General features: G+C 44.0%; 1 protein-coding gene across 6 annotated transcripts in view; it reads right to left on the bottom strand.

The window, feature by feature from the left end:
• Positions 1–16,122, bottom strand: part of C4H1orf21 (chromosome 4 C1orf21 homolog) — a 271,997-nt gene that overhangs the window by 25,603 nt on the left and 230,272 nt on the right. For all 6 annotated transcript variants that reach the window (XM_077332646.1, XM_077332647.1, XM_077332644.1 and 3 more), the window contains exon 4: positions 7,270–7,346. In XM_077332646.1, coding sequence (XP_077188761.1) covers positions 7,270–7,346 — 77 coding nt within the window. The remainder of the gene's footprint in view (positions 1–7,269; positions 7,347–16,122) is intronic.

The raw sequence follows: 16,122 nt of genomic DNA, 5'->3' as shown, positions 1-16,122 counted from the left end.
ACATACGTAAAACTCGACATAAATGTTATGCTCAACTGAGGACTAACAGGCCTAGTCATGGGATGGGGACTCATGTGCAGCAGTGCCTGAGGCAGATATCCCTGCAACTTTGAAGATAGCGAAAATGCCTGCTTGAATACTGAAAAGATTAATTCTTTAATGGATTATAAATGTAGGTCGATAAGTTAGTTAGGCACTGGAAAGATGGTTCTTAATCTACCTTCAGAAGATTAACCAGTTTTCGCTGGAGAGGCAGGCACTTCTGGATTTCAGTATACCAAGGAACTTCCAGCTGTCCTCGCCCAAGAGTTAGAGCCCAGGCAGCCCCTTGGTTGGTTGAGGGGCTGCAGGCAATATAAAAGACAAAGGCAGAGCAACAGTGAATGAAGCCTGAAGACAAATTGGATAAGACATGGGCAAAAGCCCATTTTTTATAAAGCTCATCACTGTGGCAGTGATGGTGGCAAAGAAACAACAAGAAGAGGAAGAAGAAGAAGAGTTGGTTCTTATATGCCGCTTTTCTCCACCCGAAGGAGTCTCAAAGTGGCTTACAGTAGCCGCCTTCCCTTTCCTCTTCCCACAACAGACACCCTGTGAAGGAGGGGAGACTGAGAGTGCCCTGATATTACTGAAGAAGAAGAACTGGTTCTTATATGCCACTTTCCTCTCCCCACAACCTGTGAGGTAGATGAGGCTGAGAGAGACCTGATATTAATCCTTGGTCAGAACAGCGTTATCAGTGCTGCGGCAAGCCCAAGGTCACCCAGCTTGCTGTATGTGGTGGAGCGGGGAATCAAACCCAGCTCGGCAGATTAGAAGTCTGGCTCCTAACCACTACACCAGCTGGCTCTTGGTGTACGTTCCCGCCACCGCTGTGTTTGCACAGTGTAGGCCAGGGGATCTGTTCCGAGGGGATTGCCTGATGCAATCTGCCCTGCAGGACGAGGTGGACTGCTCAGTGTTCCACTGTGGCCTCTTTTGTTCAGTGTTTTGCAAATGAAATCTCTCACATCCGTTCTGATTTGGACTCTGTGCTAGCAGGGACAGGATCAGGTGGTGCCAGGTTGCTGACTTGTCCATCTTTTTGGGATACTTGTCAGTTTCATCAGTTCAGGGACAGGTTCCTTGGAAGTTTGAAACACACCACCCTGCTTCTATGACCCACCACAGAAGCCCAGTGAGATAGGTGGGGCTGAGAGAGCAGTAAGACAACTGCTCTTCAAGAACAGTTCTAAGAGAACTGCGACTAGCCCAAGGTCACCCAGCTGGCTGCATGTAGAAGAACAGGAAATCAAACCCAGCTCTCCAGATTAGAGGTTTCCACTCTTTAACCACTACACCATGCTGGCTCTCCCAAGGAGAGGGTGTGGTTGCCCCAGCCTTGAAATAAATTGTGGTGTATCTCCTTCTAAAGCAGCCTACCCTTGACTCTGAAAATGTTAATAATTATCAACCAGTCTCAAATGTTCCATTCTTCAGTAAGTTAATTGAACAGGTGGTGGCTGGACACTCCAAGCTTTCCTGAAGGACTGGAGGCCCAGTTTCAAGTGTCCCTGCCTTCTGAGATTAGGGGGAAGGCAACTGGGGAGAGGGCCTTCTCAGTCATGGCACCAAAACTCTGCAACGCTCTCCCCATGGAGACTTCTCTGACTCCTGCTGCCATCTTTCACCAGTGGGTGAAGACTTTTTTGTTTCATTAATCATTCTCTCAATGATCCCTTTTTACTAACCAATGTTTTAATTGATGCTTTTATGTTTGTGCTACACTGGCAGTGGCTCATCTGTGCTACACTGGCAGTGGCTCATGGGAATTGTAGTCCATGGACATCTGGAGGACCACAGGTTGACTACCCCTGGTTTAGATTATGCATGTTTAAAATTGTTAGCCACCTTGGTTGCCCCTGTAAGGGCAGAAAAGCAGCACACAAATTTTGCAAGTTTGGAAAAAAAGATCAAGGCAGATTTATCTGACTATTGGCTAAAACTGATCCTATGCCAACATTTATGGAAACACTAGATATGCAGCATAATAGACAACTCACACAAAAGCTATCAGCTCCCTTTTGGGGTCCCCCAAGGCGTGGTTCCCTCCCCCATGCTTTTCAACATCTTCATGCGCCCTCTGGCCCAACTGGTGCGGAGCTTCGGGTTGGGTTGTTACCAGTATGCTGATGACACCCAGCTCTATCTCCTCATGGATGGCCACCCGGACTCCCCCCGGATCCATTTGCCAGATGTTTGAAAGCCATTGCTGAATGGCTTGAGCAGAGTCATCTGAAACTACACCCCTCCAAGATGGAGGTCTTGTGGTTGCAAGGTAGGGGGACGGACCAGGAAGCGTGCTTACCTATCCTGGCAGAGATGGAAAAGGAAGATCATAGCCCCCCTATAGGAGTGGGGGTTTGCGAGTCCATCTGCAACCTCCTCCCCCTGCCGAGGTATTGCTGGGGTTTACTAGGGACGGGATGATGTTTCTGCCATATCTTATTTTATTGTATAGTTTTTGATATTGATATCTGCATTTTATTGTTTTATGTCAGGAGTTTTAATGGGATATTTGGGTTTTAACTGACACTGTAACCCGCCACGAGCCTTCGGGGAGTGGCGGGAAATAAATCACAATAATAATAATATGATTATAATAATATTAGTTTCTTGAAAAGGAATCCATCACCATCAACAGAATCGGTGCATTGGACCACTATGGACAACTCAGGTTGACAGGAAGTGCATTAATCTCTAATTTATCCAGCTATAGCAATAGTCTAATAATTATGAGCTTTCTTAAATTAACAGTTCTTCTTTCATCTGTGCTTTCTGCCTTTGATTTTACCTTGAGATTAGTTTTATACAAAAGCTCCCTTCTCTATCCTTGTTTTGTATGTCGAATTTTATTTGTAATCAATCATTTCATGTCTTGACTTCTAGCCTACTCATTAAAAAAAAGGCCAAACAAACCAAAACCATTCAAGCACTGGAAACTTCCTGCTAGACTTGATTTATGATTGAGTGTTCTGGGAAAACGTGCCCCTGCTAGGGCAGTGTGGGGAAGGAAGGGGCAAGAACCAGGTCCACAGCCTACTTTTTGTTCCACTTGCTGCCCCCCTTCCATTAATTTCTTCTATCACAGGTGTGCCAAAGCGTGTCAACCTTTGCCCGCTCTCCTGTGGCTTGGATTCTGCCTTTCCTGTCACTGTCTTTTTCTCAGCTTTGTTGTAAGGCTCTGGGCCATTCTGCACTGGGATCCATGTTGCAAATTGTTTGCAGAACGAAAAATCGCATTTAAAATAGTGGAATTCGTCATTATGCACACCTGCCTTTGTAGTGGAATCCAGTTGCGTTTCTATCGTTTCCCACAGGCTTCCCGTCTCGGCAAAAATCGCTAGCCAGGAAGCGCTATTGCTTAGCTCATCCTGCCCCTGGCCGTCAAGCAGCCAATGGGCGGCCGTTAGCATGCTCCAAAACAGCCCCTTTCCCTTTAAGGAAGTTAAAAAAACAACACACACCCGTTGCAACGAATCTGCGTTGATTCGTTGCTACGGAGAGACCCATCCAGCTAACAGGTGGTGTTTGAGCTGCCGTTTAATCGTTGCCACGCTCCCCCCCGAATGAAAAAAAAATCCTCCCCCCCTCACGATTTTCGGCCGCAAACTGTGTGAAAAATAAAGGGAAAATAAACCAGCAAACGGGCTTTTGTGTTGCTTGTGCTTAGTGACTTTAAACAGAGGGACTGCAGCCGGGGAAGCCTCGCTGGCTAAACGAAGGCTCGCCGGTGCGTTGATCTCGGCTTGCTCGGAGAAAAAAAAATGGCGATCGCTTCGCCGGAAGATCAGAGGAGAGAGCCAGGGGGAGGGACTTTGCAGAAACCATAACAATGGTAACGCACAGAACTTTCCCGCTAGTGTTGCAGATTGGTTGCAGGAGTGTAGCGCTTTCTGGAGGGTGAATCCACTTTTTGGGATTTCCCTGAAAGCACTACAACTAGCGCTTTTTGCGGATCGGTTTCAGGTGTGTGGCAGATTGTCAACAACGTTGTGCATAACGGCAAAACTGTGGTGATTTCAATTAGTAACCATTGTGCTATTTTGGACGAATGCAGAAAGCCCCTCTATCTTGCACAGCTGAGCTGGGAAAATGCCCTTTAGAGCAGTGGTCCCCAACCTTTTTATCACTGGGGACCGGTTAATGCTTGACAATTTTACTGAGGCCCGGGGGGGGGGGGAGGTAGTCTTTTGACATTGCTGCCGCCACCTGAGCCCCTGCTCCACTTGCTTTCCCGCCAGCGCTCCTGACTTCCCGCCGCCCGCTGGGGGCACTGCTGGCAGCAGCTGCCTAGTGCCACGCTGAGGGGGATCCCCAGCCATGGCGGCCACTGGAGAGCACCAAAGGTGCTGGGGAGAAGGACGAGGAGGAGCTGCAGCCCAGTACCGACTGATCCACAGACCAGTACTGGTCTCCGGGCCGGGGGTTGGGGACCACTGCTTTAGAGGGCTGGGGTGGTGGTGGTGGTAATGATGCATTACCTCAATCTGCCCCATGCTATTTCTTCCTTCCCTAGTGGCTGCGAGTAGAGAATCGCAACAAGCACTTTACCTGCAGCCCCTCCATAGTTCCCCTTTCAACTAAATCAAATGAAGATGTTTTAAAATCGAGAAGGAAACCCCAGAATGACATAAATTGTGTTTAGAATGAACACATCATGCAGACTGTCCCACCTGGCTGTCAAAGTTTTATGACATGGGAATTTCCACAGTACACTCTGAATGCAGTATGTTTGTTAACAAATGTCCTAATGCTACAATAAAAGAATAAGTAAAGCAGTAAGTTCTTTCCACAGTGGAGTGGACTTTATAGCTTAGAAAACAATAACACCTTCAATAAGGTCATTGTTAAGTGCCAAGTTCCTACCCCTGTGAAACCTTTGCCTTTTAATGCATAAGCTCATGATCAGCTATCACATGAGTATGCAGTGGCATGAGGATGACGGCTTTCCCAGAAGGGGCAGTACAACGCCACTGAGATGTGAGAATTACATATGTTGATGGCCTCACAATGCTGGTTGAAGACCACATCACTTGCACAATTTTGATGATGGTCAGGAAGCCATATACTCATGACTTTATGCCTGCTGAGGTATTAAACACATATTTAGGCTGTATTACGTAAGGCAGTGGAAGGGGGTTCACATGATTTTATGGTCTTCCTGATTTAAAAAAATGTAATCAGCAATATATGTATATACACACAAAAAAGAAACCCCTACAAAAGCACCCTTGTATGCTCTAAAAATAACCGAAGAAATATGCTTTTTGGCTCACAAGGGCATTTTGAAGGGTGTTCTATTTACTTTTTAAATTGGAACCGAGCTTTTTTACAACACAAAAGAAACCAGAAGCCACTTCAAAACTAGCTTTTTGAGCAGTGAAAATGAATTAAAAATAAGTATTTGATTTTGGCATCTGAGAAGTTAGATTTGAAGGGGCTTCTTTGTTTTAGGCTGCAGAAGATAACAGTTGTTATGTAGGGCTTATGTGGCAAAATGACAAAAAATAAATAACGTTCTTTCCAGAAAGCCATTTTAATATCTATGGGATAAAAAAAAGTTTTGTGCAAAATCTACTATCAGCTTCCAAAGCCTCTTCTTTCTGGCCACAAAACAACCAGAAGACAACCAAAAGCAGAATAGTTGAACTACAGAATAACAAAACAATAGAACTGAAGAAACCTGCTCATGTCCAAGGCTCAACTGGGAAAATGGCCCCAGCTTATATCCCACCAACAGAGAGATGACTGTGCAATGCAGGTTGACTATGCAGAAGTAGGTGAGGCACGACCCTTTGAAAACAGAATGTTCAATCAGAACACCAAAGTGGAAGGGGAATCCATTGCCTAGCAGCTGTTCTATATCCAGTGATGCCCAGTTGTAAAGGAAACTGGGCTACTTGCCATGGTAATGGGGAGGGGTGGGGGTTGGGCAGAAGCCTGGAGATGCTCAGATGTCTCATAGGAACTGAGGCTATCAGCTTGAGCATGAAAGGGCCAAGAAGACTCCCTCACTGACTCCTGAGGCTCACAGATAGAGAAAGAAGGGTTGGTGGGTACTTGCTAAACCACTTCCCTCTGAGACTGAGATTCCAGAAACACTTGCAGGATGGGCCAAACCAACATTCCCAGTAAATACATATCTTATACAGGCTCCCTTTCTTATAACTATTTAAACTACAACACAAAGAACAGTAAGCTTTAGAAGTCCTTGGTCAAGATTTCAAATGAAACCATCCTGCCTTGTTGGTCTTTGGTGAGCAACCCCCCCCTTTTTTTTAACGCTATAAATGTCTCATGTAACAAAGTACTGGGCAGATGAACTTTTAAATATGTTTGTGTGCCCTCTTTTTCTGAACAATTTTGATGGGTCAGTAAATAATGGGGTATGTACACAGGCAACAGAAAAGACAACAGAAAAGTAATGCAAGTTCAAGTAAACCATGTTTATGGGAGATGCTGTTCAAATGTGAATCTATCCAGAGAGGCATTACATGTACAAGCCATCAACAATAAGGGAATCCCTGCTCTTTAATTTGCAAGGATTTCATGGCAAAGAACAAATGTGGTTGTGATAAGTCTTGCAAAGACCTTCATTCCCCATGCCCCAGAATGGAAGCTGTAGGAGAGAAAGTCATTTCACACATGACAGAAAGAGTCTGTGGCCTGAAGTTATTTTTTCAAACAGTTCTAGACCTCACCATTAGTATTCAAATCGGTTGTCATACCCGAATGATGTTATGCAAAAACTCAAACTTGGTTTGAACTTGGAAACATACAAGCGAATCATGAATCAGAGTTTTATTTTCTGAAGACAGTTTTGATCTTTAGGCCCAAGGCTTCCCCCAATGAAGACATCACACAAAACCATAGTTAATACAAAAATGTGGTTTGCAAATCCACTTCACATCACAAGTTTGTCAATTCAGACATCGTGCCCAGCCACGGGTTAACCAAGCAACCATGGTTTCGTGCGTTTTTTGAAATTAAGGCAATACTTCAGAATTAAACGGTGAATGCAAAGCTATGCAGAAGTTTAACAAGCCCTAGTCTGTGCTTACAATCCTAACAAGAACAGGGGTTCTCCCTTTACCTCGTATTGCATCCAAGGCTTATGAAAGAGGCCAGGATGGCCAGCAAGCTCTGGAAGAAACAAGAAAAGCACAGCAAAGCAAGCAAAACACTGTGGTACAAAGATATTCATTCGAAGGGGGGAAAAATACTTACTTTGCTCTAGGTTGATGTACTAGTCCTGGAAGCTCTTTATTAGACTTAAGTCTTACATGTGAACTGGCACTTTTTTCCTGGAAGAGAAGAGAGAGTGTTGACATTTCTTTTTGAAAGGCGTTTATTTGAAATCAGATGGTAACTGAGAAATATACATTGTACAGATATAAAACTGAAGAAAAGTAAAACATTATAATGTTGGTCTGTGAAGCAGACCACAGAAGCTTCAAGCAAGGAGTCAAGTTAGCCTCTTCTGTCATTTCACAGAGATTTAAAAGTGGGCCCCAACCTTTTTATTACTGGGGACCGGTCAATGCTTGACAATTTTACTGAGGTCCTGAAGGGGAAGTCTTTTGCCGAGGGACGTCGCTGCTGCCACCTGAGCCCCTGCTCCGCTTGCTTTCCCGCCGGTGCCCCTGACTTCCCATCGCCCGCTGGGGGGGCACTGCCAGTAGCACTGCCAGTAGCAGCTGCCCAGTGCCACGCCATGGGGGAGCCCCAGCCAAAGGCGAGCTGGTGGCAGAGTGGCAGGGCAGCCCCTGAGGTAGCAGCCGGGGTGGAGGATGAGGAGGAGCTGCAGCCCGATACCGACTGATCTATGGACCGGTCCCGGTCTCCGGCCTTACATTCCTCAGACCCGCAAGAAATACAGATGGTTCCACAGAGAGAGAATTGACTCTACAACTCACAAGGCAAATAGCTAGATAAGGAAAACAGAGTTTGAGAGCTGTAAACCCGCCATTGTAACTCTCCACAAGCCGGCTTCGAGAGTATCGGGGAATAAATCACATAATAATAACAACTACAACAACAACAACAACAAGTAGTAGTAGCAGTAGTACAGGATAAGTAATAGAAAAATTGTTACTAAAGAAGCTAATTAAAATCAGCAAGACTCAATTTGGCACACAGCTAATAAAGGGGAGAGGAAACTGGGTCAAGAGGGAGAGGGGATGCCCCCAATCATACAATTATAAACCCTGCAGGACACTTAGTTTGGAAACCTCTCAGAGTACTGATCTAATATAATTCAGGCGAAGAACCGAAACAGAGTAAACGAAAAACTTCCACAACTATAAATAGCAATCTATTTTTTTTCTTTAATCCTTTACATTCAGACACCTGGCTTTTCAGCTGCCTTTTACACTCGCAGTGACGAAAAGGCAGATAACATACATCACCTCCTAGTGTAGCAGCAGGACGATGTCTGAACCCTCTTCGGCGGTAAATGTTGATTCACACATTACAAAATACAACTTTGTGACTGGAATCTCCATCTTGCGTAACAGTCAGGAGCACGTGTGTACAGGGTACCCAATTCAGATTACGTGTTCACACGCATGGTTTTACGCAATAAGCCAAACAGTGCTCCCCTCTGACGGTTTCAGGTTGGGAAAATGGTGAAAGGGGGAGACAGAAGATCTTTTGTGAAGCAGCCCCAATCCAAACAGATGTGCTTTTCTCTCTTACATTCTCCCTGCCTTATATCATTCTCCCTTCCCACATTTTCTTTCAACAACCACTGGGTGAGATAGCTTAGGCTTTAAGCTTATGACTGATCCAAGGTGACCCGGCAAGGTTCCATGGCAGACATAAGAAGAAGAGTTGGCTTTTATACCCCCGCTTTCCCCTACCCGAAGGAATCTCAAAGCAGCTTCCCTTTCTGTCCCCACAACAGACACCCTGTGAGGTAGCTGGGGCTGAGAGAGATCTGAGAGAAACTGCTCTGTGTGAACAGCTCTAACAGGACTGTGACTAGCCCAAGGTCACCCAACTACACCCAACTACTCTTCTACACTGGCTATTAGGTATGCCGTAGCAGAGTAGAACCCACATCTGACTGTTACTCTGTCCTGGGAACCCAGACCCAACCTGGGTACTTTGTAACATGTGAATCGCTTTCAAGCATACTACTTTGTTCTTCAAGTTGGAGGAGATAGGTGTACCATATTTACTCAGAAGTAAGGCAACTCTTCATGTAAGATGGCCCCCTCTTACAAAGAGTTACACAGCCCAACATTTTTTTAAACTGAACATCAGTGTAATATGCAAATGCAAGGCAACCTTCTCTTTTTTTGAATACAGACACACACAACCAAAAATACTGTAAGTTTCCTTTAAAAAAAATTACATTCTTGCTTAGTGAAAACTTGGCTGCCAAGGGGTTATGCTAGGCTGGGCTGTAAGTATCAAATCATGTGAGCCCTTACTGGTCATCCAGTCTTCAAACAGATTTACTCCCTCAAATAGAAACAAACCATGTTTCATCTATTCAGTCCTCCCTCCCCCCCCCAAAAAAAGCCTGCATTGTTAAAAAAAACTTATTGAAAGTAATAGTAGAAGCTAATTTTTGCAGTGATTATCATACATTTCCCTGCTTGTACCTAACACCTTTCTAGGAATGTAAAAACACCACTTGAAAATAAGGTGTGGGGGTGGGGATTCACACAAGCTGATTTTATGGGGCTGATTTTAGTTCAAAAGCTATCAGTTCTGCCAGACTTTTCCACCCATTCTTCAGAAGTACAATACAGAGGGACAAAATAAAGAGAACAACCCATCGGCCAAGTTTCCTTGATTCCCCCAGGGCAATTTTTAATCTTGCTTTGTCATACTTATTTCTGGATATATTTTTTGTCTTGTTTATATACCTGATAAGCAGATACAGCTGTCAAATAAGGGTGGAGGAAGAAGAGGAAAAAGAACTAATAAGACTGGAAAGGAGAAGCTATACTGTGATTGTGCAAAGTCTGCGGTGGTCCATGTGAAAGAAAAGTAAGCCTCCCCCCCAGGACCTTATATCTAAGTAACTAATAGATTTGTGTGTGTGTGTTCCGACTTATGGTGACCCTATGACTGATGGCCTTAAAAATATCTTATTGTTAACAGTCTAGTTCAGAACCAAGGTTTCCCTTATTCTCTCAATCCATCCCAAACGGAGTCTTCCTGTTTTCCTACCACCTTCCAATTTTCCCAGCAAAACAGATTTACCATGCCATAAGCTTTTTGCAAAAGCCCAGTCTAGGGCAGAGTATGCACTTAGTTTGTTTATTATTCCATTGTCAATCCTGTTGAATTCATATCGATTTGAACTCGGGTCTTTCTCCCCCCCCCCATTGAAACAGGAACGTGTTCTGCACGTGGTTAGGGTAGTTCAGAAGGGGGGGGGGAGCCAAGCCTCTTTCTTTCTTTTCTTGAAGTGGGGGGGGGAGAGGAGCCAAGCAGGGAGACTCTTTTCTTGGGGGGGGGGGAGAGATAGGATCAAAGAAGGCAAAGGGAGAAAAAATCAAAGACTGATAGAAGTTGAGAGAAATTAGGGGCTTCTCCTTTAAGGCAAGCTTGTCACATGATCAGCTTTGGTCAATCAGGGGTTCTCTACCATGGAGCAAAGCCCAGATTCAAAACAGCCTGCTTTCCAAATTCGATTTTTAAAATATTGAGCATTAAAAGCACTCTAATATATCCAAAGTAAAGGTAGGGTAACTGAGGATCAATCCTTGTTGCAGAAGGAAAATTTAAATTGCCCAAAATCAAAACAGAAATCGCATTCTGTGTAGACAGCTGGGACTGAATTGGCCTGGGATTGGAATAAAAGCTCCGTGCAGTTTCCACCCAGGTGTAACTAAGGCATGGATCACTAGGAATGATAGCAGGAAGAACTACCAAAGCCACCTGGTTTTTGAAGGTCCCTGCAGTAGCTGAACAGCACTCCCAAGTTAGGAACCTGGCTTTTCAAGGGGAGCATAACCCATCCAAGAAAGGACAGATCACAAGACCCTGGTCGGCCTTTCTGCTGATACCTCTGTCTTATCAGGATTAACAAGGATATATACACACACAACTGTGAACTGAGTTTACAACTCAGATCTTCACTTCTATCCTACTGTGTCTGGCTAAGAACTGCCAAACCATGATTGTAACTGCGCCTCTTCTTTTAGAGGCTGCTGTACCATACTAACAGGAGGAAAGAATAGAAAATGAAAACAAACTAGCATTCTTAAGTCATTGCAATTCATGTAGTCTATAGCTTCAACCACAGTGGTTCTCCACCTTCCTAATGCTGCAACCTTTTAATACAGTCCCTCATGTTGGGGTGACCCCCAACCATAACATTATGCAAGTGTTCTTTCACTGAAATTAAACCGAAATTGACCAATGGCGTGAAGATCCATTGTTCATGACTGTATATAAATTGTTTTTTCCCTCGGGGTTTCTCAGTTCAGTTCTGCCTCTTGTCCCACCATGTGGATCTCGCTCTTTTCTGCTGCTCAAGACAGATGAATGCTCTATCTCGATCTACCCCGCAAGGCTGTTATGTGGATGGTGCCCCCGGCCAAGCTGCTTGCCAAGCTGCGCCCCCTGTGAAAGGGTTGTTTGACCCCCAAAGGGGTACCGACCTCCAAGTGGAGAACCACTGCTCTAAACTGAGCCTGGGTATATCTAGGTATCACTGAGAGAACTGTGTCAGGAGTCATCAACAATACACTTGTAGGAAAGACTTCAGTAGTAGTAGTAGTAGAAGTAGTAGTAGTAGAAAACCCATCTATATTTAATCAGCAGGTTGAATTGCATTGTCTAGTAGTAAATAGCGAACAACCCCGTTTTACTCTCCATCTGTTACTCAGCAGGATTAACAGGCAGCAGCAGCAGAACTTAACAACAAAAATAAAACTGAACCCAATCCAAACTTGGGAGACTCTGTTGTTAAGCTGGCAGGTCACTCTACTTATGTAGTCATCATATTTTACTAACATAGTAGGAATATTGTATCTGTGAAGATGCCAAATGTGGAGCTTTTCCCCATAAAAAGTGTAAACAAATTAAAAGCAGCCGGTTAACTCAAATCTCCCCTCCCCCAGTTTCTAGTCTCAAACCATGTTTGCAACAAATGTTCCCTTGTTCGGATAACAAGTGTTATTGGGAGCCCTGCTGGTAGCACAATACATGCAATTCCCTGACTTCCAGCCCACATGGACATAATAACTAAAAAAGGCTCAGGCCCTGTTTTCAGGGGAAAGGTAGGGATAGAAGCATTTTGATTAAGTATGGAAAATTCCCTTGCTAGCCCTTGTCTGGCTGGCTCGGACTACCCCAATTTCCTCAGATCTCAAAAATTATGCCCCAGCTAGTATTTCAATGGGAGCCCACCAAGGACGTCCAGGGTCACTAGAGAGAGGAAGGAAGTGGTGCAAGCCACCACTGAGGAAGAGTGTTTGCACTCAAAAGCTCATGCCTTGAATAAATCTTTGTTGGTCTTAAACATGCTACTGGACTCTGATTTTGTTTTGTTGTGCTGCTTCAGACCAACATGGCTACCCACTTGAATCCACCTCTGAACAGTCCAAATTTCTGGTAGAAACTTAGTAAATCTGCCACCAGGGCTTTAGTCAGACCAGTATCCCATGCTTTGAGAAACTGTCATCACGGCATGTTTTTTTCATCTCTCTGTAATTTTTCACGTTTCTATTGGTAGGTCCTTAACGTAACAGTATTGAGCGTGGTATTTATCTTCCTGGGGTTTTTTGTTATGGAACATGTTGATTATGAAGTGCACTTTTTAGCTGTGTGTTTATTTTGTTGAGCTTTGCCCAATATTAATATTTCTAGGTTATATAAGAATTCTCAATTTCTCAAAAGCTGTATTAAAAACATCCTTTTAAGATGACGAATTTAGGAGTCATTAAGGGAAAATTAAGAGCCTCTTGTGGCGCAGAGTGGTAAGGCAGCCGTCTGAAAGCTTTGCCCATGAGGCTGGGAGTTCAATCCCAGCAGCCGGCTCAAGGTTGACTCAGCCTTCCATCCTTCCGAGGTCGGTAAAATGAGTGCCCAGCTTGCTGGGGGGTAAACGGTAATGACTGGGGAAGGCACTGGCAAACCACCCCGTATTGAGTCTGCCATGAAAACGCTAGACTGCGTCACCCCAAGGGTCAGACATGACTTGGTGCTTGCACAGGGGATACCTTTACCTTTAAGGGAAAATTTGAGCCTCTTGTGGCGCAGAGTGGTAATGTAGCAGATATGCTGTCTGAAGGTCTGCCTATGAGGCTGGGAGTTCAATCCCAGCAGCTGGTTCAAGGTTGACTCAGCCTTCCATCCTTCCGAGGTCGGTAAAATGAATATCCAGCTTGCTGGGGGGTAAACGGTAATGACTGGGGAAGGCACTGGCAAACCACCTTGTATTGAGTCTGCCATGAGAACACTAGAGGGCGTCACCCCAAGGGTCAGATATGACTCGGTGCTTGCACAGGGGATATCTTTACCTTTACCTAAGGGAAAATTGCTATTCTGAAAAATGCTTTTTATAAGGTTGGGGGCAATGGGAATGAGTTTATGGAACCAAAGGAGCTGTAGCCCAAAAAAGTATGGGAATCACTGGTCTAACCTGTCTTACAGAGCCATTAATTGGCCCAATACAGAATACTTGGAGCTCCATGAGGAGACAGGAAAATTCCAAGCATAGATGAACAAAAACAGCCACAAAAAGACCAAAACAATTTCAAACTCTATTCTTTCTAGATAATTTTGTGTTTATGGAACAAAACTCTCCTGCACAAGGGGTGTATATGTATAGGTAGCAGGAATACACTTGGAAAACATAACAAAGGGAAGGCAAAACTTATAAACAATTTGCCAGCATATCACCAAATTTGCCACAAGCATACACACAGAGACATAAAGAATTAGAATGATTCTGACTACATTGTGTTCCATACTTAGTTGGTTTTACACATTATAGACCAGCATTGAGGATTACATCCCATACTTAGCTAGTTTAATGACGTGTGAAATTACTGCACACATCCCTACACATCCCATCTCACCAAAATGTCTTCTCCCATTTATATATTTTTCAATTTCACTCAAACTTAGTACAATGCACTGCCTTATGTCAAGCAAAAAAAAAAAAAAGTTTGCAGCTCACCCAATATAATGACATTCTCTGTTATCCATAGACAACTTTACCTCAAACTCCAATTAGAAATGGCTTTGGGTAAAAATCAGAAGAGCTATTTGGGAGGGCATCCAAGAGCTCAGGCCTACCCTTGTAAGATTGTTTTTAAAGGTATTTAAAAGACACATTCCTTAACATAATCAACAGAGGTCCTTTTGTACATGCCCTGGGTGTAAGCTGCATGGAGCTTTTATTCCAATCCCAGGTCGATTCAGTCCCTGCCGTCTACACAGAATGCGATTTCTGTTTTGATTTTGGGTGATTTAAATTTTCCTTCTGTAGCAAGAAGGATTGATCCGGAGTGACCCTACCTTTATTGTGCGATATTGTAGAGTGCTTTTAAACCTCAATATTTTAAGATTCGGATAGAGAAAGCAGGCTGTTTTGAATCTGGGCTCTCCTCCGTGGTAGAGACGCCCTGACTGGCCAAAGGTGCCCATGTGACAAGCTTGCCTTAAAGGAGAAACTTCTGTCAGTCTTGGATTTTTTTTCTCCCTCCTCTGCCTTCTTCGATCCTCTCCCGCCCTCCAAGAAAAGAAAGAGGCTCCCTGCTTGGCTCCTCTCCCCCCCTTCAAGAAAAGAAAGAAAGAGGCTTGGCTCCCCCCCTTCTGAATTCCCCTAACCACGTGCAGAACACTTTCCTGTTTCAATGGGGGGGGGGAGAGAAAGACCCGAGTTCAAATCGATATGAATTCAACAGGATTGAAAATGGAATAAACAAAGTAAGTGCAGACTTTGCCCTGGACTACTGAGATTAAGTAAGTGACAAACAGGGAAGCAGAAGTTTCCATCACTACGCTATATCACTATATCACTACGCTATAAATCTAAATAAATAAATCTAAATAAATAAAAAATATCTATGGCATGCTCTGCTTGGAAAAAGCAATCAGAACATACGGTAGTGCTGAACTACTAATTTCTTTAACTGAGATTTTATGCTGGTTAAAAAAAGAAAAAGAAAATGGATTGATCCTAAACCCTGAAGCTCATGCTGGGGAAAAGCAGAATGGCAATTAAAAACAAAAAAACCCCAAAACCTGATACACGTGTATGAGGAAATCTATGGCAAAATCAATTTTGAATAAAAGCAGAGCTTCCTGCATAGGTGCACTTTCAAAGCAATCACGAAAAGACTGCTGAAGGTCAAAGCACTTTTTCATGTTGCTACACACATTCGTAAAACGCAGCCAAGACTTTTAAGCTCTTGTCCTACGGCTGATAGGCCTAAATTTTATGTATTTGTCTCATCTTAGATGGTTCTTAAAACATTCTTGTAGCAGTGATTTCCATATGTTAATTATGCATAACTGCCAATCAGCTTCCTTGGGTGACTCACAGTCCTATTTTTGCACCTGCCAGGTTAAGAATTTGGGTGCTGCTTTAAAACATTTCTTTAAACGTGATACAGTGCAAGTCAAGAAGGCTTAATCGAGTCTGGAGACAGGCTGCTGTCAAGAGAAGATATAATCCTGTACTTCATGCTTGGATATTCTGTTTGCCCATTTGATTCAATAATTCCACCGATGATAATTTCTGGACATTTTGGTTAAAAAAAAAAACACCAATTCTCTCTGTGATCTGAAGATTATTGGTGGACAAGCTCAAGCTAACATCAAAGCCCAAGTGATTATGTTTGCTAGACGGGTTAATTATCTTCTTGCTTCAGCAGGGCAGCTATACTCCCCGGGAATCTGAGGGTATTAACGGAAGGCAAAAACTTTGCAGCCAGGTGCTGTTGGTACAGGAGCTGCCCCTGGCACTGCCGTAATTAAGGGGCTGTCAGTGTTTCTCACTGCAAACAGATTTCAACGGGGATGATGAGCTCCATTTCAAATAATTCCCAATGTAGACAGAACCATAGAATCATAGAGTTGGAAGGGGCCATACAGGCCACCTAG

This window comes from Paroedura picta, chromosome 4, assembly GCF_049243985.1.
Source record: "Paroedura picta isolate Pp20150507F chromosome 4, Ppicta_v3.0, whole genome shotgun sequence".
Taxonomy (NCBI): domain Eukaryota; kingdom Metazoa; phylum Chordata; class Lepidosauria; order Squamata; family Gekkonidae; genus Paroedura; species Paroedura picta.
Note: the sequence above shows the minus strand (reverse complement) of the source record. Positions and strands in the feature narration are given on the sequence as shown.